Source organism: Pogona vitticeps, chromosome 2 (assembly GCF_051106095.1).
Source record: "Pogona vitticeps strain Pit_001003342236 chromosome 2, PviZW2.1, whole genome shotgun sequence".
In the NCBI taxonomy this organism is placed as follows: Eukaryota; Metazoa; Chordata; class Lepidosauria; order Squamata; family Agamidae; genus Pogona; species Pogona vitticeps.
The window spans coordinates 67,409,803-67,431,622 of record NC_135784.1 but is presented as its reverse complement, the minus strand read 5'-3'; the positions used below and the strand labels follow the sequence as shown (position 1 = coordinate 67,431,622).

General features: G+C 38.8%; 1 protein-coding gene across 5 annotated transcripts in view; it reads left to right on the top strand.

Annotated features, from left to right (window-relative positions):
• CACNA2D3 (calcium voltage-gated channel auxiliary subunit alpha2delta 3) overlaps window positions 1-21,820 on the top strand; it is a 648,666-nt gene that overhangs the window by 455,218 nt on the left and 171,628 nt on the right. For 3 of the 5 annotated variants that reach the window (XM_072989630.2, XM_072989632.2, XM_072989634.2), the window contains exon 14: window positions 11,511-11,528. The exons of the other annotated variants lie outside the window; for them this stretch is intronic. In XM_072989630.2, the coding sequence (XP_072845731.2) occupies window positions 11,511-11,528 (18 nt within the window). The remainder of the gene's footprint in view (window positions 1-11,510; window positions 11,529-21,820) is intronic. 5 annotated transcript variants of the gene reach the window in all.

Genomic DNA, 21,820 nt, shown 5'->3' with positions numbered 1-21,820 from the left:
CACACAAAAGACCAGCTAATGACAGCCATCAATCACAGTGACAGATAATCTCTCCTCCTTATCACAACAATACACCAACAACAAGACACACTAGTCACCCATCTCCTGAAAAGGACAAAAGCTGATCTCACAGCCATAAATACTCAACTCCCAAACAAACTGCACCAGAGCACAGAGTAATGTCCTCTGAAGATGCCGGCCACAGAGACTGGCGAAACGTTAGGAAGAACAACCTTCAGAACACCGCCAATGAGCCCGAAAAACCCACAACAACCAAGAAAGACATCTGTCGGTGTGTCTATCTACTTAACTATCTATTTCATTAATTTATATGCCATCTCATTAGTACCTTGTGGTGAAATACATTAATTGTTTGGATTTTTTTTTAAAAAAAATAGTGTAAGTAGCAAGCCTGATGATGTCCATAAGATTCTTGGAGAGATTAAAGCTATCACATGTGTGCTACGAGGGGGTGCTGATAAGTATTGAGCCTTTCCCAGAAAAAAATGACCAATGCATCTTGGGTCCAGGCTATCTGAAGGACCCATATGAGGCTTATTGGCACTTAATATCATCAGAGGAGGCTGTCCACTTGATCCCATTGCCAGTGCAGGCACAGGTGATGGAGACATGAGGGAGGGCCTTCTCTGTGGCTGCTCCCAGGTTATGGAATGCTCTCCCTCAGGAGGTCAGGCTGGCTTTCACCTTTTTATCCTTCTGCCGATAGCTGAAGACCCACCTATTCAGGCAGGCTTTTAACAATTATCACTTTTAAAATCATGACTGAGACTCTGAATGCCAGTTTGTAGTTACGATTGTTTTAAATGTTTTATATGTTTCATCGTATTTTAATCAGTTCTATAGTTTAGTTGATTTTTAATGTATTACTGTGGTTTAAAATCTATTCTTTTAAATACTCTGAGCAATCTAGAGTCCCATTATCAGGGGAAAGGTGGCCTATAAATAAGGAAAAATTGAAAAAATCAGGATTTTTTAATGACTGTATTACAGTATCACAGAATGCCTGCACTGTAGGTTTTGTTCTGTGGGATGAAAATGTCCCATTCTGAATGTGAAAGTTAATATAACAAAAATATTCCTATCAGTAACTTCAATAACATTTGATTATAAATTGATCAACAATTAAATGTGAAATACTGTAATTAGTATTATAGAAAAACAGATGTGAAGAAAATCCATCAGCTTTCAAAAATAATATTTAAAAGGGAAAAAATCAAGACAAGACAATGAATAAATAAAGTATCTAATCTCAATAAATAATGATAACTCTTTGCAGGAGATATAGTCAAAGAAACTTTCCAATGCAAAGTAATATAAACTGGGATGTATAAGTTAGATTGTTTTTTCCAGCTGATGCAAAGAAGATTCCTGACTCCACTGACATCATGGGCATGTCATTTCAGCCTCACTATCTAGTAGGTTTCTCTGTAGTGAGGTATGCTGAATATTTTATTATTACATGAATCTGAAGTGATCTCTGGTGAATTTAAAGAGAAGTTAAGAACCCATTTACTGTAGATTGTACTAGGTTCAGATATTGTACCTACAAATTGCTGCAGGGAAGAAGGAGCTCCAGTGAATTAAGTGAAAGTATGTGTAAAGACAAATACATTTTTATTATAATAAATTTCATTAAACGTAATGATGTGGGCCTTCATTTATGGATTCTGAAGCCTCTTTTTAACTCTTGAAAGTAAAGCCGCTCAGTTCAACAAGCTAATTATTTCAGCTTTATGACATCTTTGTGTTGCTAGACAGGTACAACGGTATTTGTTTTGCTGTTGGTACAAGCCTATTGAACTACTCTCCTTCACTTATGAAATGCTTTGTTTTAAGAAATGTTTACGATCCCCTGCCCATAGTGTATAATTCAATGATGTGGAAGATGCTAAGTCACTTACGTTTTTCCCAAGTATCCTTCTGTACAAAGAGTATTGTTCAGACTAGATTTAGAATGTGGAACACATTCTAAAAAAAAATCATATGCTCCATTACAGCTTGTTTTCCTGGAGAGGAAATGATAACAGCCTTGTGTTGTTTTATGAGACACTCAAAAAGGCTCCCCTGGAGGCAATCTCCACAGTGCTTTCTCCAGAGAAGAAATATAGCATTTGACAACCTGAAAAAGGGATGCTTGGCTCTTTCATGCAAGGTTTCAGAGGTGATTGGCATCTTCACTATGTGAAAAGTTACTCACTTTTATGTACACAGTATTCCAGTAAAACTAATTTCCGTGTCAGACACTATAGCTTACAACTTCATAGACATGCGATTTCTTGCTGAAAGATTGTAGAAGCACGGAGTTTGGAGATACCTTGACTATCATGAAATCCAGCACCCTGTTCAGGAACTAATAATAACACAACTGCTACGAGCAACCACAGAACTCCTGACAGGTGGTTTTCCAGCTGTTGCTAAAATGCGTGCATCAAAGGAGAGGCCACCACCTCCCGGAATCAGCTGATCTTTTGAGCAATTATTACAGTTAGGCGGTTTATCCTAATATTTAGCTGAAATCTCTTACCTTATAATTTGCATCTGCTGGTTGTAGTCCTGCTCTTTGGAGCAATAGAGATTGAGTCTGCTTACTGTTTTTTCCCCTCACAACTGCTCTTCAGAGATTTCAAGGCAGCAGCAATTACACCTTTATTCTCCAGGCTAAACATTCCCAATACAGTACTTTCAACTGTTTTGTAAGAGGTCTTCAGTTCCAGACTTCTTATCATACTGCCATCCATGTAGTTACTATTTAATTAGCAGGAATCTGTCATTGTGATGTATGCTATTGCACTTATGTCAGTATAAATCCCCAACAGGATTCCAGCTGTTGGATTTAGCCTCATACTTTTTGCCATGGAGCCTTAGATTGTTTTATTTCTTTCAGCAGCTACGTTGCAGGTTATCTCTTGTTCAGTTTCTAATCACCTAAATAAAATTTCCATATATAGTCTTGTCAAATACCATATTTTTTGTGTATAAAACACCCCCATGTATAAGATGCTCCCTACTTTTCTAACCCAACATTAAGAAATCTAAGTGGGGCTTAGCAAGTGTAGGGGGAAAGGGATCAAAGTGCTGCAGGGTCACTTTGATCCCTTTCCCCTTATACGGCCATGGGATTGCTTTGATCATTTCCTCCCTCCTTTTGATAAAAACCATGGGACTTAGTAATCAAAGGGGCAAGCAGGGATCAAAGCCATCCTGCAGTGCTTTGATCTCTGCTTTCCTTTTGCTAAGGCTTAGCAAGTGGAGGGGAAAGCAGGGAACAAAGCTCTGCAGGATCACTTTGATCCCTGTTTTTCCCTCCGCTTGTTTTTGTTCTCTCCTCAGCTTACCTCCATGTATAAGACGACCCTCAATTTTTAGTCTAAAGATTTTAGACAAAAAGTATAGTTTTATACATGGAAAAATACAGTAATCCTGATCTCTGTGCCTTTGCTATTCTTCTTAGTCTGTTTAAATGCAGGACTTTACATTCATCAAATCTCATATTGCCTTTTTTGGCAATATTGGACAAAGTTCTGTTGCATAATTTTGTGCCGAGCACAACTCAGGTCAGACTCCAGAAACATTTCACTTGTGTTGATTAAAAGTTTCCTGCCCCCACAACACAAACACCTGTTTCAGCTTCCAAGGTTCCTTTAGATTCCTCTTTGCTCTTGGGGAGACCTTAGGATCCTCAGGATACCAGGAAAGCCTTTACAAGTAAAAAATTGTTGCCAGATGTATTGGGATTGCCACCACCAATCTGGTGGCAATTTTTGACTTTTAAAGGCTTTCCCCACAATCCTCAGGCTCCTAAAGGCTTCCTCAGGGCAAAAAATGGAGCCCAAGAAAGCATCAGAACCAGAAATGGTAACATTTACAGTCAACCCTCGACTTACAAACAGCCCTAGTTACAAACATTTCGACTTACAAACTGCTCTGAAAAATATTGACTCGACTTGCAAATTTAGATTCGAATTACGGACCGAAAAAATGTGCGGGAGGTGGGAAAAGTGCGAAATTTGAACTTTTAGTTAACGATTAGCCAGTGAAGAGGGTGCCTGTCTGCTTCCTCGCTCTTCCCAGCATTTTGAGAGTGGATTTGGAGACAGTCTTCAGACTGCCTGGTATTGCCTGGCACAGTGCAGTACGGAATGTATTTTTATTTTTTGGCTTTTTAAAAACATTTTGATTTTGGGATTTTTAAAAGGTGTTCCCTCCCTCCTTTGCTGCCCCCTTTTCCCCAAAAGGTGCTTGTATTGGCTTTTCTTGATTGAAAAGGTGCTTTTCAAGGTGATCTGTTGTCTGAAAGGTGCTTGGTTTTTCCCAGATGGTGCTTATCTTGGCTGAAAAGGTGCTTTTCAATGTGTTCTGTTGAAAAGGTGTCTATTCCCTCCTTCCTTCTCTCTTTTCTTTCCTTTTTTTAGCCTAACTCAGCTTAGGTTGAAAGGAAAAAAAGAAAAGATTCTGTCCCTAGTGGTAGGAACGGATTAACCAGTTTAGCATTAGTTCCTATGGGAACTAATGATTCGAGTTACAAACTGCCCCTCGACCTAAGAACCAAAAACAGCCGGAACGGATTAATTGGTTTTCAATGCATTCCTATGGGAAATGCTGATTTGACTTACGAACCTTTCGACTTACAAACTTCCTTCCGGAACGGATTAAGTTTGTAAGTCGAGGTTTGACTGTAATTAGTATATGTTAAAAGTTTCCAACATCCAATCTGAGTTGCACCAGTGCAAAGTTATGCAAGAGGATTTTGCTCAATATTTTACAAACTTATAAGAGAACCAGCCTGGTATTGTTGTCAGATTTTTAAATTAGAACCCAAGAGACCAAGGTTCAAATCCCCGGTTGACTTACTGAATGACACAGGGCCAGTCACACTGTGTGAACCTAACGTAGCTCACAAGGTTGTTGTAATGATCAATGGGCAGAAAGAAAGCCATGCCTTTTGCTCATTGAAAGAGATGACAGATATAAATGTAACTAATAATAATCACCACCATGATAATAATGGAAATAGTCATAAAAATGCAAGCCTGTGGATGTTCAGCTTAGTTCTGTTTAGTATTAAAATACTGTAATTTGAACACATTTTATTGCCATCCTTTGTCTCATATTTATATATAGTTTTAAGATAGTCAATTAAATTTGTATTGGAAAACAATCTTTGTTTCTAGAATACAGATGGAATATGTGCACAATATTTCTCACTACACAGTAAAGCATAATCTCTGGTTTTAATTATGACATATATGGTATTGTTTTATTTCGCCTTCATTAACATACTCTTGTTTCTCCCTTGTTTTACTAAACTTTAGAAAATTATAAATAAGAATGGAAATGCTGACATTTGATCCCAGGTTGTCTTTATAATGCTTTCCCATAGCAACTGTGTTATTTCCTGCTGAGAGGAATACTTAAACTTGAGAATTTTCTTTGAAAAGGAAAAATAAATCTCTCTGTGTCCTTATATATTCTTGGCTTGACAATATATATTGTCAAATATCCAGTGATGCATTAAAAATATCTTACAATATAATAATTTTAGGATTTCTCAAGGGACAATTATGTGCAAAGCTTTCAGTGTAGTTGGTAAGACCATTCTGCTAACCTGCTCTGCTAACCAGGATTTTGAAGGCTATACGTACTGTTAACAACCAAATCAGTCAATCTGTTATATGGGCTACCTAGCTTATTATTTTTTGGAAATGTTAGGTAAATGGAATGAAAACGCTGTACTTGAGCTAAACACACTTACAGTCTTGTTAAAATAATGCTGAAGTTTTTTTAAATAATCATAGTTTTTGGCTAGGTACCATGTAGCATACATCACAGTGAAAGCAAACTGTCCCACATGGCAATAAAAAAGTTTGTGTCAGAAGGCCAAGTATGATGAAACTTAGGAAATATTTTTTGGAACGGTATCACTTGTCATGCCATGTTGCAAGTTAAATATGTGCCTTGGTATGGAGAGGGGATAGGAATACTAGGAAGTTTAAAAAGCAGAAAACTGCAGACTGGATCTCCCCATCTGATGGTTCTGGAAAATGATAGGAGATACACAGTCTTCTGGCTCTTTTGGGGGTGGGGTGGGGGTGGGGAGAAAAATAGAAAGGGGAATTTGAAATTGGTCACTTCACTTGAAATGAGTTACATCTGTAAATTAGTGTTCATCTAAAGGCTTAAATAAGAACCCCATTTCAGCAGATATTTTAAATCTTGTTTATGTTTTCATGTTTTAATCTTTCAATTGTACTTTAAATCATAAATTGTTTAATGTATCCTTTAATATTTAACTTAATGTGTTTTTAATTGTGTGAATTTTAATGTTGTGAGCCGCTCTGGGTCCCTTGTTGGGAGAAATGCGGCATATAAATAAAACCAATCATCATCATCATCATCATCATCATCATCATCATCATCATCATCATCATCATCATCATCTCATTGTCTACGTGAATGAAATGCTAGTAAACTCATATGAGCTAGTTTCTACCATGTTGTATCCAAAAGGAGAATATTTTCTTTAGCAAAACTCTGGCCTCAGAAGCAGAAGCTGTTTCAGAAAGAATAAAGTTCTCCTAAAGGCAGTATTCTTTGCATTTCAAAGACAGCCACTAAATTAGCCAATAGACAATTTATTAATCACTGTACCTGTTCCTAGAATGTTTCTACAATTGAAAACTAATTACTTCTGCTAATAATGCTATTGTCATTTTGAAACTTATTTACATCTTCTTGTATCTCTCTTCATTTTGGCCCCATCCCCACTTGCAAGGTGTACACTTTGTATATGAGCATTGATTAAATATTGGAGATTGAAACCCATGAAAGCTTCCACGGAAATAAATCTGTTGATCTGAAAAGTGTCACAATACTTTTTTTGTTTTATTTCTACGAAACACAATACAGGTAATCTGTGCTTACACCAAAGGCTTTGGATAACCAAGGGTTTCTCGCAACATACCTTCTATCTATCTGTGAAGATTTTCAGTCATCCAGGTTTGGGATTGTCCATCGCCCCCAGTCCTTTGTCCTTCTAATGAGCCTATTCAGATCAGGGGGAAGCGAAACCAATGGGGAAGATATGTCAGGGATCTCCCACCAACCCTCCTTAGACTGAAGAAGCTACTTGGATGAGTAGTGAAATGTTTCAACCTAACAAGAAAGAAGACCAGTTGCCATGACTCACCTTCCAGATACTTTCTGTCTATTCATCTCTGGGCCAGGTATCACCTTTAAGCAAAATTCAACATCATGTGAGCAGACATATGCTTGTTCAGTAGTTCTCTCTCTTTTTCTACTTCCTTCTGAAACTCATGTTGCATACTTCCAAATTTGCTTCAGAGATCTTCGAGCTGTCCAGAGCAGATTTGCTAGGTTTGTTGAAGGGATGTTGCCACAAGTTATGACTTTTCAACCGCTCAGCAGTTTCTGTATCCACCTGCCCACTCGTATTTACTGATGTAGGAGCCTCGTGGTACAGTGGTTATACTGCTCACAACCCAGGCTTGAATCCTAGGCAGCTGGCTCAAGGTTGACTCAGCCTTCTATCCTTTCGAAGACAGTAAAATGAGTACATGGCTGACTGGGGGGGGGGCAATGTGTAGCCTGCATAATTCACCTGTAAACCGCCCAGAGAGTGCTTTATGCACTATGGGGCAGCGTATAAGCAGCATGCATGCATGTATTGATTATTTTTAAATTTTAAAGACTCTTTTTTCCTTCCCTTTGAAAATGTGGCAGCATTGTGTTTAATTGAGCTGAAGCTCTGTCCTAGGAACAGCTTCCAAATGATCACAACCAAATGTTGAAAATAGTGTCCTTTATTTTTATATGTCTAATTTAAGAGACATATCTTATCCCCACATCAGTTTTCCACTAGCATTATCATGCGAGAGCCCATCTGCACTATAGTACAGGAGGTGGTTGCCTTCTCTTTCAGCATAGAAGATGAGATCTGAGTGTGAGGATTCTTCATTGTCTGGTTAAATTAATTTTTACTGATGCTGGTTTAAACTATCATCTAGTTCAAGCTATGATCCAGTGACAGGAAGGTGACTTTGCCTCTCCTGAATGCCCAGGACTGCTCCATGTGCTTTAGTGGAGTTTGCAAGTAAACTGTTCAGAGGGGTGTGCACCGAGATACTAAAGGAATGTGCAGCCTCTTTGGTTACGGCCAAAATCTTATACACCGTAATGTTTGCCATATTACAAAGGCAGTGGAAAAGAGTGTGCATGAATAAATTAAACTTGTTGCAAAGTATTCAAAAGCATGGGATCAAAGCCAGGTTGCCACATATACACACAGAGATACAATTGGTTTAAGTGAGAAGTGTCTATTATGAGTCTTATGTACCTATAACGGGATGATTACTTTACAAAACAGCAGTTAAGAATGGTAGATAATTTAAAAAGAAAATCACTCAAATAAGATTGCATATGCCTCCCAGATGGGTTAAGCACCGAGTGTTTATTAAAATGTGAATTGTTTATTGTGACATGTTACAGTACAGAACAATACTAAAATCAACCATTTTTACAAACTGAAGCATAGAACTTCAGACCAAGACTTTTACTGTGTAATTATTTAGTATCCTTCATAATGAAGAATGAGCCCATAATGATGTCTCTTTTAAGCTTCTTAAAAGTATTTCCCAGTGCTCAAAGCACTTAGCTATGCATATTTTTCCTTAAATATCTGTCTTCTGATTTGCTTGTACTGCAGTTTTAAGCACACTTACTAGTAAGTACATCTGATCTCAGGTATTCCCAAGTGGATTTTTAAAAGGTTTTTTCCCCCCTATTTCTTTGTCTTGCACTATGTCTTAAAGATCTAGTAATAAGGACAGCAGATTCAAAGCACAGAAAAAGTCCAAATGCCATTGTATTTATTTGTTTGACCAAATATACGTTAAGATGCTAAATGCATGTGTATTTTGGAAAGCTGGATTCAAAAATACTGGCACTGAAAAGAGAATTTGGCGTCATGTAGAACTTTAGGCTAGGGCAAAGTAACGGATGCAAAATAATTACTACAAGAAGAGGGACTGCTTCATTATGTTTTTCATGCATTCTATGTGGTATTTCTTTTTGTACTTACTATGGTAGAGTTTGTATGAGTTGATGATACAACTGGATTTTACAGTCATCATCAATGTTTATAGATCAGCCTAGAATATTTGCTCTTACAATTAGGAAAATTGCTTCCTGTAGCTTCTTGGAATAGGAGTGTTAATTAAAGTAGCACTACAATTTTGAGTAAGTGCTACTATGTCTGACTTTAGTTACATGTGCTTTGGACAGCCATCATTTGAATAAACTCAGCATTAGAACAAAGGTTTATCACACAAGACTGCTTTGGGAAAATAATTTTTATTTTACAGATGTTAAAGCAGGAATAGGCAATGTACATTCTGCATTGTCAGAAGAACAATGATGAAGTATGTGGCCCTCGTAAATGATGAGAATTTTATTCCATGTGTTGTCTTATACCCCATGAAAGCAACTCTCTTAAGTACCTAAAATTACTAACATTACTTTCTTAATCAGCAGATTTCATTTTAAGTACATATTTTAATGTTGGCTTAACTAGATCAAAATTTGTATTTTGAGGGGGGGAAATATGGATTGAATGGTAAAAAGTCTCTCCTATCGTAAGATCTTTATGTATCTTAAATGATCATTGAAAAATGCTAAAGGCACAGCAGTGCAGACTGAATTGGATGAAACTCAAAAGGGCACACTGCTTTTTTTTAGAAATCTGAAGAATTAGAAGAGTCAGAAACTTTTTCATGTGTATTCTTTCACATCCACACCAGAAACCTTTAGTAGCGTCCAACTAATGGAAAAAAGATTGTTTGACTAATCCTATTTATTCTAGTCATTCTACTCCAGAGCTGAGTTTGAATCCAACCTCACCATTGCCAGCAACTGATAAATTCAATTTGTTAAAAAATAAGATCATCTATTGTTTCCGTCCTTTAGCCCTGAGTAGTTATACTTTCCATGTTTTTTAATATGTTGCCTCAACATGTTGTACCTAGCTGTAATTTTACTGTAGTTAGTAATAAGCATTGTTTGCAGTAGTAGAATTAACCTGAACATACTATTCATTAGGATTATACTTCATGGCATACCTATTGATAATATTTGGGGTAGGGCTATAATCAGCACATGTTGATAGGGTGTATTGTAGTCAGCAGAAAGCATAACTGAGGTGCAGCTGATTTCAGATAATTTGCCATTTTTTTCCTATCCAAGTCTTTAGCTCTCTCACTGATTTTGGTAAAATATTACAGTTTACCCTGATAAGGCCTTCATTTTGATACCATTTTCAGCAGTTTTGATCATCTCAGAAGAGTGTTCTACAAAAGGCAGAGAAGGAAGTGCTCACAATTCACCTCTGGAATAATAGTAATGCAAAAGGACTTGCTGTTTAATATGAATCAAATCATAATTGTTTCATAAGATAGGCATTTGTATGCAGCTCATACAGTGGGGTCTCTACTTAAGAACTTAATCCGTATTGGAAGGTGTTTCTCAAGTTGAAAAGTTCTTATGTTGAATCTGCATTTCCCATAGGAATGCATTGAAAACCATTTAATCCGTATCTGCTCTTTTCCGTCCATAGAAACTACAGTGGAACCTCTACTTAAGAACTTAATCCGTTTTGGAATGGTGTTCTTAAGTTGAAACGTTCTTAAGTTGAAGCAAAATTTCCCATAGGAATGGACTGAAAACCAATTAATCCGTTCTGGCTGTTTTTTTGTTATGTAGAGGTGCGTTCGTACATTGAAGAATTAGTTCCCATAGGAACTAATGCAAAGCTGGTTAATGCGTACTCTACCACTAGGGGGAGAATTTTTTTTAAACCTAAGATGACCTAAGGTTAAAAAAAGAGTAGGAAAGGTTTTTTTTCCTGTTCTTATCTTGGATTTCTGTTCTCAAGTAGAAGCAAAATTTAGCAAATGGAGCTGTTCTTAAGTTGGATTGTTCTTAAGTAGAGACGTTCTTAAGTAGAGACCCCACTGTATCTATTTTGAAATATTGCTCACACACTTATTATTGGGCTATTTAAAAGAGCCATTGATCAGAATGGTTCTTAATAATGAGAATGACTTTAGAAATGAGTGAAATTCCAGTTAAAGGAACCACACTGAATTATATTTGTGTACAGGAAGATGGAACTTGGCAATTCAAGTGCAATGCCATATCTTTGGGAAGCATCCTCCCGTTGCTCTAGCACTGTTGCACTTTATCAAATTGCGTAGTGCTAGTGATATTCAGCAGACAAGCTGTCCTTCCATTCCTGTAGTTCTCTGGTGATGCAGAGATTGAATCAAATAGAAATATTTCTCCTGTTATGTCCTCTTTTCTGTTGCCTTGGTGATTTTTTTAAAAAAATGAATAAAGATGCTAAACACACTTTAATATATAACATCAATTATATAATGATGGCTTGTTCTATTTTGTTCTTGTTTTTTTCCACCCAGCTTCCTCAGGCTCAAAAGGTAAACAATTTTCAATCAATACTTCTTAAAGAAATCTCCAGCTCTTCATGTTTCCACAGCATCATGAATATGGTACTATGGGGATCAGTGAAGTATGTTAAAGTGTCACAGCTGTAATGAACTGGAGAACATGGCATTGCTTAAATCAAAGCCGGGCATTGTGTGCAGCCAAGACACCCACTGAGTTACAATTCAGACACAATGTGAGACCTATTTGAATAAAATGAAGAAGGAGTAAACTGCTGTGCTGTACAACAGAGGATCCATTTTGTTATCAGTTTGAAAATAATAGGCAACCATTGAATGGACATGGCAGTTACAAAGAAACCATCCACAGGGCCTTGCATTCCCTACCAGAGGAACAACTGAACTCCTACTGTGGCTATATTCTCTCACTGGTCCCTATTGTATCATCTAATCAAAAGCTTCCCAGTACATCTGACAATCATTTTGTCTAGAGAGGTTTCCATATGACATGCTGTTGTCATTGTACAGCTTCTGCTTTGATATGGTGTGATCCAGAGCTATTCCACTGCATTTCACAGTATCTCATATAATAATTCGGACCAGCACAATATGTCTCTTGATGCCAGTTGCATCATTCTTGTATAATTCACAAATATAATCAGGAAAGGGGAAAAGGCAAAACTGCCACAGTTTTAAATGCTATTATATAAATTGTAGTACCTTTTTTATAGCTTTATGATTATCTCAAAATAGCATTCCCCCATCTATCTATCTATCTATCTATCTATCTATCTATCTATCTATCTATCTATCTATCTATCTATCTATCTATCTGTCTGTCTGTCTGTCTGTCTGTCTGTCTGTCTGTCTGTCTGTCTGTCTGTCTGTCTGTCTGTCTGTCTGTCTATCTATCTATCTATCTATCTATCTATCTATCTATCTATCTATCTATCTATCTATCTATCTATCTATCTATCTATCTATCTATCTATCTATCTATCATTCTTTCTGGAGGAAAAGCTGTGAATGTAAAAATCCAAGGGCACCTCTATTTGAGTTCAAAGATGGACTTTTCTTGCCGTACTTGTATAATACTCCACAATTCACCCTTTTCTTCTTGTTCATGAACCTGCTGTGTGACTATCAATGTGGATATAAAAATAATAAAAACATACTTTATGCCTTGGCAGACAGTTTCTAGCTGAAACATGAACTTTGGCCAATGATTATTGCTTTTGCTTTAATGCAGTAAATGCAGGAGGATGAGGGTGTGCTCAAACATTTATCAGAGCTGCTCGCATGGGAAGGGCATATTTCATCTGTTAACATGATGGCTGTTTTCCTAATCAAATACTGTAGTCCCCTAGATGCTTTTCTCACTCAAAGGGAAAATATGTTCTTGTACCTGCTATCTGTCCTGATTCTAATGAGAAAACAGCTGAAGGAGGCTCTTTTTAAAAAAAAAAAAATCTTAAGAATGGCTTGCAAGCAAAGGATTATGTGTTACTACTTTGTAAGCCAAGTCCTTTCTGTAATCAACATTTGGAGTAACAAAGTACATCTGTATTTCCATCTGTGTCTTCTTCCCATGTTGCATCTACTTTGGCTCTAAATTGTAGCTACTCTTTAATTTGGAAAGTCTAAGTGTAAACATAGGATTGCATGTACCTGGAGGCGGTATCATTTCCTGTGTGCATATGGTTACATTCCACATAGAAATGAAAGGGTAATATTGGAGGAATTTTGGGTTAATTCCCTTTTAGTTAGCAGAGCATAAAGTATTATATATATAGGGAAACTGTGAAGAATACCTAAAAATCCCATTGTCTTCCCAGCCATTGTTTTTCAACAAAACTAGCCCTTTGCATATAAAAATCACTCTATAAGTATCTTAAGTAGAAAAGAAAACATTATTTACTGACAGTTGATCTTCAGTTACAGTCAGAATAGTAAAGGGGTAAAAAAGAGGTAGGTCTCTCAACCATCTGAAAGATCCATGAGACCACATGGTCTGAAGGGCAGAAAGCAGAGGGGGCAAACAAAGCAACAGGAAGCAAGACAAACAGGAAAAGGAATGGGGGCTTCCCTCAAGCCGGGGGGATAGGACTTTTCTAGTTAGTTAGTGGCAGAAGACAGTCACCTGACTTTGTGAAACACCCTCCTCTCACTGAAATCCAGTGCCAGGCTGCTTGCAATATTGTTAGTTTCTCCAACAGGATAATATTCAATGAGTGGTTTTCAAGGACATTTTCTAATGGCATACTTTTCCAAGAAAACAGCAACTTGTTAGAGCCATGTGTTGGTTCTCAGTAACCAGAGTTCAGCAATATTGTTGTAAAAAATGCTCAAGAAAACAAACATAAACTCATTCACTGGAAGGTTAGCACCAATGAACACAGAGGGCTTTAAATCTAAGTAAATATTTATTTATTTAATTATTTATTCAGCTTCTATACTACCTGTCTAGCTACTAGGCCACTCTGGGTGATTTACATATTAAACTAATAAAACATACACAATTCTAAACAATGAATATAATAATATAAAATCAAAATAAAGATAAAACAGCCAACAATTTAAATAATAATAGTTAAAATAATATAAAGCAAGATAGTAAGACTGATAGTATAATTGTTGAGACTACTTACTGTAGTCAGGTGTTGTAATTAAGGTGTGGCAAGGTACGGGAAGGCCTGTTGGAAAAGCCACATTTTAATACAGTGGGACCTCGACTTACGAACGTCCCTACATATGAACTTTGTGATTTACGAATGGCTCCGTTCACAAAAATTGGCATCAACTTGAGAACAGAGCCTCAACCTATGAACGAGGTTGAGGCTCTGTTCGCACGTCAATGCCATGTTTTGCAAATGGAGTGATTGGCGCCTTTGGAGGTCTCAAAGGGCTTCCCCCCCCCCGACATCGGAGGAAGCCATTTGAGACCTCCAAAGGCAAAAATGCAGGGAGAAAGGGCTGGAAATTTGAATTTCCCACCCTTTCTCCCTGCCTTTTTGCCTTCGGAGGTCTCAAATGGCTTCCTCCGATGTCGGTAGGAAAGGTCTTTGAGACCTCCAAAGACGCCGATTGCCTTGAAGCTGGCACAGAAACTAACATGTAATGAGTGCAGGGTGGCCAGGGTGGGAGACATGAGTTGATGTTTCTTTACGCCACTCAGTAATCTGGCTGCTGTGCTTTCGACCTGCTGAAGTTTCTGTAAAAGCCTGTAAACTAAAATGGACAGGAATGGGAAATTCAATCCAGATTATTATAATATCTACTATTGTGGGTAAGAAGCCCGTATAAGAAATGGAGTAGCCCTCATAAGTCAACAAAAGAGTGGGAAAATCTGTACTGGGATACAATGTCAAAAATCATAGAATGATTTCAAAATGAATCCAAGGCAGACCTTTCAATATGACAGTAATCCAAGTGTATGCACCAACCACCAATGCTGAAGAGGCTGAAATTTACCAATTCTATGAAGACTTACAACACCTTCTAGAACTGACACCAAAGAAAGAAGTTCTTCTCATTATAGGGGATTGGAATGCTAAAGTAGGGATTCAAGAGATAAAAGGAACAACAGATACATTTGGCCTTGGAGTTCAAAACGAAGCAGGGCAAACGCTCATAGAGTTTTCTCAAGAGAACAAGCTGGTGATCACAAACACTCTTTTCGAACAACACAAGAGGCAACTCTATACATGGAAATCACCCGATGGGCAATACTGAAATCAGATTGATTATGTTCTCTGCAGCCAAAGACGGTGAAGCTCTATACAGTCAGCAAAAACAACTCCTGGAGCTGATTGTGGCTCTGATCATCAGCTTCTCATAGCAAAATTCAAGCTTAAACTGAAGAGAGTAGGAAAAAACACTGGGCTACTCAGGTATAATCTAAACCAAATCCCTTATGAATACCGCCTAGAGTGGTCCATCAGTCCAGATAGGCGGGGTATAAATCAAATAAATAAAATAAAATAATAAATAAAATACACAGTGGAAGTGAATAACAGATTTAAGGAACTACCATATTTTTTGTTCCATAAGACGCACTTCCAGGACCCTTGTGACACTCCCCCCACCCCCGCAAGACTCCCAGCGCTGGCGAAATCGCCAGCTTTTGGGAGTCTTCTGAAGCTTCCCAAGCCTCAAAAGACTTCCAGAAGCTGGCGATTTCACCCCCCCGGCCCTGTGGGGGTGGGGTGGGGGGAGCGTCACAAGGGACTGAGTGAGCCTTCCAGGACCCTTGCAACACTCCCCCCACCCCCGCACAGAGCCAGTGCAGGTGAAAGCTTGGGGAGCTTCAGAAGAGTCCCAGAAGCTGGCGATTTCGCCCCCTCTGACCCCCGGGGGGGCAGGGTGAGTCTCTAAAGGGTCCTGGAACACATCCTAGGACCCTTTGGAGGCTCACCCTGCCCCCCGCTGGGCCAGAGGGGGGGGAAATTGCCAGCTTCTGGGACTCTTCTGAAGCTTCCCAAGCCTCAAGAGTCCCTGAAGGTGGTGATTTCACCCCCTCTGACCACTGGGGGGGCAGGGTGAGTCTCTAAAGGGTCCTGGAACACACCCTAGGACCCTTTGGAGGCTCACCCTGCCCCACCCACCAGGCCAGAGGGGCCAAAATCGCCACCTTCTGGGACTCTTTTGAGGCTTGGGAAGCTTCAGAAGAGTCCCAGAAGCTGGCGATTTCGCCCCCTCTGAACCCGTGGGGGCAGGGTGAGCCTCCAAAGGGTCCTAGGGTGTGTTCCATAAGATGGACCTCTCCATAAGGCTCACCAATTTTTAGGAGAAGAAAACAGATTATTTTTTCCTGTTTTCTTCTCCTAAAAATTTGGTGGGTCTTATGGAGAGCTGCGTCTTATGGAGCGAAAAATACGGTAGATTTGGTGGACAGGGTGCCTGAAGAACTTTGGATAGAGGCTCGTAACATTGTCCAGGAGGCAGCAACAAAAACGATCCCAAAGTAAATGAAATGCAAGAAAGAAAAGTGCCTGTCCAACCAGGCCTTACAAATAGCAGAGAGGAGAAGGGAAGCAAAATGCAAGGGAGATAGGGAAAGTTACAGAAAATTGAACGCAGACTTCCAAAGAATTGCAAGGAGAGACAAGAGGGCCTTCTTAAATGAACAATGCAAATAAATAGAGGAAAATAATAGAAAAGTAAAAACCAGAGATCTGTTCAGGAAAATCAGAGATATCAAAGGAACCTTTTGTGCAAAGATGGACATGATAAAGGACAAAAATGGTAGGGACCTAACAGAAGCAGAAATCATCAAGAAGAGGTGGTAAGAATACACAGAGGATTTACATCAGAAAGATTTGGATATCCCAGACAACCCAGATAGTGTGGTTGCTGACCTTGAGCCAGACATCCTGGAGAGTGAAGTGGGCCTTAGAAAGCCTGGCTAACAACAAGGCCAGTGGAGATGATGGCATTCCAGTTGAACTATTTAAAATCTTAAAAGATGACACTGTTAAGCTGATACATTCAATATGCCAGCAAGTTTGGAAAACTCAACAGTGGTTAGAGGACTGGAAAAGATCAGTCTACATCCCAAACCCAAAGAAGGGCAGTGCCAAAGAATGCTCCAACTACCAGAGAGTTCCAGAAAAACATCTACTTCTGCTTCATTAACTACACAAAAGCCTTTGACTGTGTGGACCACAGCAAACTATGACAAGTTCTTAAAGAAATGGGAGTCATCATAGGCATTCTTCAGTCTCGAGAGACTATGGTAACATGCTCTGAATCGAGGAGTGTCCTCTCCAGAGCATGAAGCCCGGGTAAGGTAATATGGAGGATAGGCTGTTACCCAAGCAGCAGATCCCCCCTCTCCCCATTGCTGAAATGGTCCAATGGAAAGGCAAGAGCCAATACAACTGGTTCCAGCAATGTTGCAGGAGTTGGCAGAATGACACATGCTGCCTTTGGGACTCCAGCTCCGGATTTTGCCTCGAGGTTAACTCCTGAAGCCTTTTCCATGAGTGGATATAGCCACAAGGCAGTGGAGGTTTGAAATTGGAGTTTTCCTTCTCCTAGATGGGCTGCCTTCCATGGCTGACGAGCCCCACCTACCCGGCCTGCTCTTTAATAGTGCAAAAGTATGATCTGATCCTTAAAACTTTCCTGACTACCCGGCTTATGCAAATCTCATTGGCTTTCCTATTTACCATATTAAGGCTAGATATAAAATTTGAGATAGCAGCGCGGTCCTGGGACACGCTCTTTTAAATCAGGAAGTCCCACCCCTAGGCCCCACCCCCAGGCCTTGTGGTCAGGAGACAAAAAGAAAGCCCAGGGGAAAAAAAACTCAGCAAGGCATCCTTGCAAACAGACCTGGCCTTCGCCCTCAGCCCAGCTTCCTAGGGAAAAGGGTCCAGGGTCCTGGGACACGCTCTTTTAAATCAGGAAGTCCCACCCCTAGGCCCCACCCCCAGGCCATGTGGTCAGGAGACAAAAAGAAAGCCCAGGAAAAAAAAAACTCAGCAAGGCATCCATGCAACCAGACCTGGCCATCGCCTTCAGCCCAACTTCCTAGGGAAAAGGGTCCAGGGTCCTGGGACATGCTCTTTTAACTCAGGAAGTCCCACCCCTGGGCCCCATCCCCAGGCCATGTGGTCAGGAGACAAAAAGAAATGGCAGAAATGGGAGTGCCTGACCACTTTATCTGTGTCCTGAGAAATGTATACGTGGGACAGGAAGCAACATGTAGAACTGGATATGGAACAACTGATTGGTTCAAAATTGGGTTAGGAGTACAACAAGGCTGTATATTGTCCCCTTGTTTATTTAACTTATATGCACAATACATCATGTGAAAGACCGGACTGGAGGAATCCCAAGCTGGATTTAAGATTGCCAGAAGAAATATCAACAACCTCCAATATGCATATGATACCACTCTGATGGCAGAAAGTGAGGAGGAATTAAAAAATCTGTTAATGAGGGTGATAGAGGAGCAGGCAAAAATGGTCTGAAGCTCAACATCAAAAAAACTAAGATCATGGCCACCGGTCCCATCACCTCCTGGGAAATAGAAGGGGAAGATATGGAGGCAGTGACAGATTTTACTTTCTTGGGCTCCATGATCACTGCAGATGGAGACAGCAGCCACAAAATTAAAAGACGCCTGCTTCTTGGGACGAAACCTCGACAGCATCTTAAAAAGCAGAGACATCACCTTGCCAACAAAAGTCTGCATAGTCAAAGCTATGGTTTTTCCTATTGTGATGTATGGAAGTGAGAGCTAGACCATAAAGAAAGCTGATCACCGAAGTATTGATGCTTTTGAATTGTGGTACTGGAGGAGACTCTTGAGAGGTCACTTGACTGCAAGGAGAACAAAATTATCAATTCTAAAGGAAATCAACCCTAAGTGCTCACTGGAAGGACAGATCCTGAAGCTGAGGCTCTAATACTTTGGCCATCTCGTGAGAAGAGAAGACTCTCTGGAAAAGACCCTGATGTTGGGAAAGTGTGAAGGCAAGAGGAGAAGGGGACAACAGAGGACAAGATCATTAGTCAGTGTCATTGAAGCTACCAGCATGAAATTGACCCAACTCTGGGAGGCAGTGGAAGACAGGAGGGCCTGGCGTGCTCTGTTCCATGGGGTCACGAAGAGTCGGGCATGACTAAACAACAACAACAAAAGTCAGTAGTATAATTGTATATATTGAATTTAATATCTAATAGAACAATTAATACAAATGGAAATAAAAATTAGTTAATTTAGAGGGAGAAGAAAATAATAAATAGTTAATAAGTATTATATTGATTTAATGCCCCCGTGCAGAAGTGCACTCCACATCATCTTTTCAAGTCCAAAGCTGATTTGCAAATCTTAATACAGTATACTTGCTAATGTACCAAAAACAAAGCTAAATTGAATACATCCTGCTTCACAATCCTTCTATGTTATCAGGGAATGCTTTTATATTTGTTAAACTCTTACACTCAGGTAATTAATACTCCATGTCCAAAACTATAGCAGATAGAAAAAGGTTCCTCTCTGTGTTATATATTCAGCATGAATTAGAACATTTATAGGTACCACTATGCATAGCTTTTACCAGTTGAATCCTGCTACAGTGATCCTTCTACTTCAAGTGTGTTTATACTGTATGGTATGAACAAGTGAAAATTATATTCTCTTAGTGGGTGCCTCATTCATAGTTACCTGATTGGACATTGTAGCTCTGGATTGATATGGAGATTAAGGTATATGAAGAATTTATTAATACAAGGTTTGTCATCACTTTCATTGAGTTTGCCAGAACCTGAAGTAAATTTCAAAGTCCAGGGTTATAGAGCAATATGCAAGAACTAAATAAACACAGCATAAATGGGATGCCTGTTACATATCTTGGTATCTAATGAATTATTAGGATTATCGTGTCAGAACACAGTACTCAAATGGAAATATTTATAAAGTTACACTCCTTTCAGATCTGTGTCAATCAATAAGTAGATGTTGAGGAGCTAATACGGATCTAATATGAAAATCTGAGTGGAAATATAGCTTTGCTGGATATATTTTTTCTTAACAAACTGGAATATGGGGGATATGTTTTAAAATCTCTTTTCTTTTTTGAGGAAGACTCTTGCAAGACTGATATTTGCTTTTATGATTGATGAGTCCTGACTATTGTCTCTTTGCCATATAGTAATTTGTATTTGTATAGTCTTTTTGTTGGAATCTGTGTACAATCTACATTTGTTTTTTTCCAGGTAAATATTTTAAACTCTTATATCTCTAAAAATCTTACATTAATCAAATGAATTTAGTTCACTGAGATTTACTTCTTGTTTTTTCTTAAACTGCTACAAATCTCATATCTGTTAATGACTTGAAAGGACATGGCAGTTACTCTTTGTGTATGTTGTTAATCATTTTGGTGACAAATAACAGATTCTCTCTTTATACAGTTATTAGCTCTAGACTTTGAAGGCCTCTGTTTAGCAGTTATATACTGAAATTTATTTTAAGTCAGTAACATTTCCTACTATTGATCTATGTACTATAAATTCACACCAAACCAGAGGTTTTTCATTTATTACATTTTAAAACCAACCAATAACAGAATTCATGGCCAGTGTACAGATTAAAAATGTAAAGTACAAAGTAATAAATAATAAAACAGGTTTTTAAAAAAGCAAGATCAAACCAGGGGCGCATGATAAAACCAAAGTAAAACCAGAGGTTCAGATACAGTCCTGCAAAGATATAAAAGCATTAAAAATATATCCTAAAGTGCCTGGAAATTTTTCAATTTTTACACTTTTAAACCACACAATAAGTTCTCAAGCAGTGCACAAATTGAAAACACAAAATACAAAGTACCAGTAAACCCAGTAAAGCAGGCCAGAATGAAGCAAGTTACAATCATGAAAAAAAATGGTAAAACCACAAATAAAACTTGCAGTACAAATAAAGTTTATAAGTATCAAAGGCTACAAGAAAGTAAGATAAATGGATACTACATCAAATTAAGCCTGAACTCTCTCTAGAACCAAGAATGTCTAAACTGATGGTACCCTAATTCAAGCATGAGAAAATAAAGGTCACTTCAGACGACAGATATGGGAAGGACTGACACAATAAAGGAAGCCTGAACAGGGAAGTTAAATAGAGATCTCTAGTTCATAGAGTGGCTATAAGCTGGAAGCAACTTGATAGCACGTAACTACAGCAAATATATTGAAATATTAATTAATTAAATATGTGCTACCAAATTATTCCCAATTTAAGGTGACATTCACAAGATTTTCCAAATCTAAAGTGCTCAGATCCAGTTTAGCAGTTCCCCCATCTGGTGGCATTCTGGGGCCACGCAGCTGGCCCAAGGCTGCACAGCTAGCAGGGTATTTAACCCCATCAGCCCCATATGCAGCAGATTCAGCAGTTCCTGGGGAATTATCTACTGAAGAAAACAAGAGATGATTCTCCCAGTGGATGATATGCCATGCATGAAGTGCCACTATTGAAGGGGACCTCTAGTGTATAACCACCAGTGTTATATCCTTTGGCGACCTAGGGCTTTCAGGCTTAAAACCAGGACTGTCAATTGGGCCCCCAAAAAGGCTGGAAATACAGATGGGACAATGCTTGGCATAGTATGATTGTATCATCTAATTCCCATAAACAATCTGGTCTCCTACATTTTCAAATTTCTGGTACATTTTGAAAGGGAGACCCATATACAAAACTTTGCAGTGATTGAAATGAGATGTTACCAGAGTATAAGTAGTTGTTGCAAAACTATCACTAGCCCAGTTGAGTCAGTGTGGGCTTGTAATATTAGCTAATAAAAGGTATTTTGAATCAC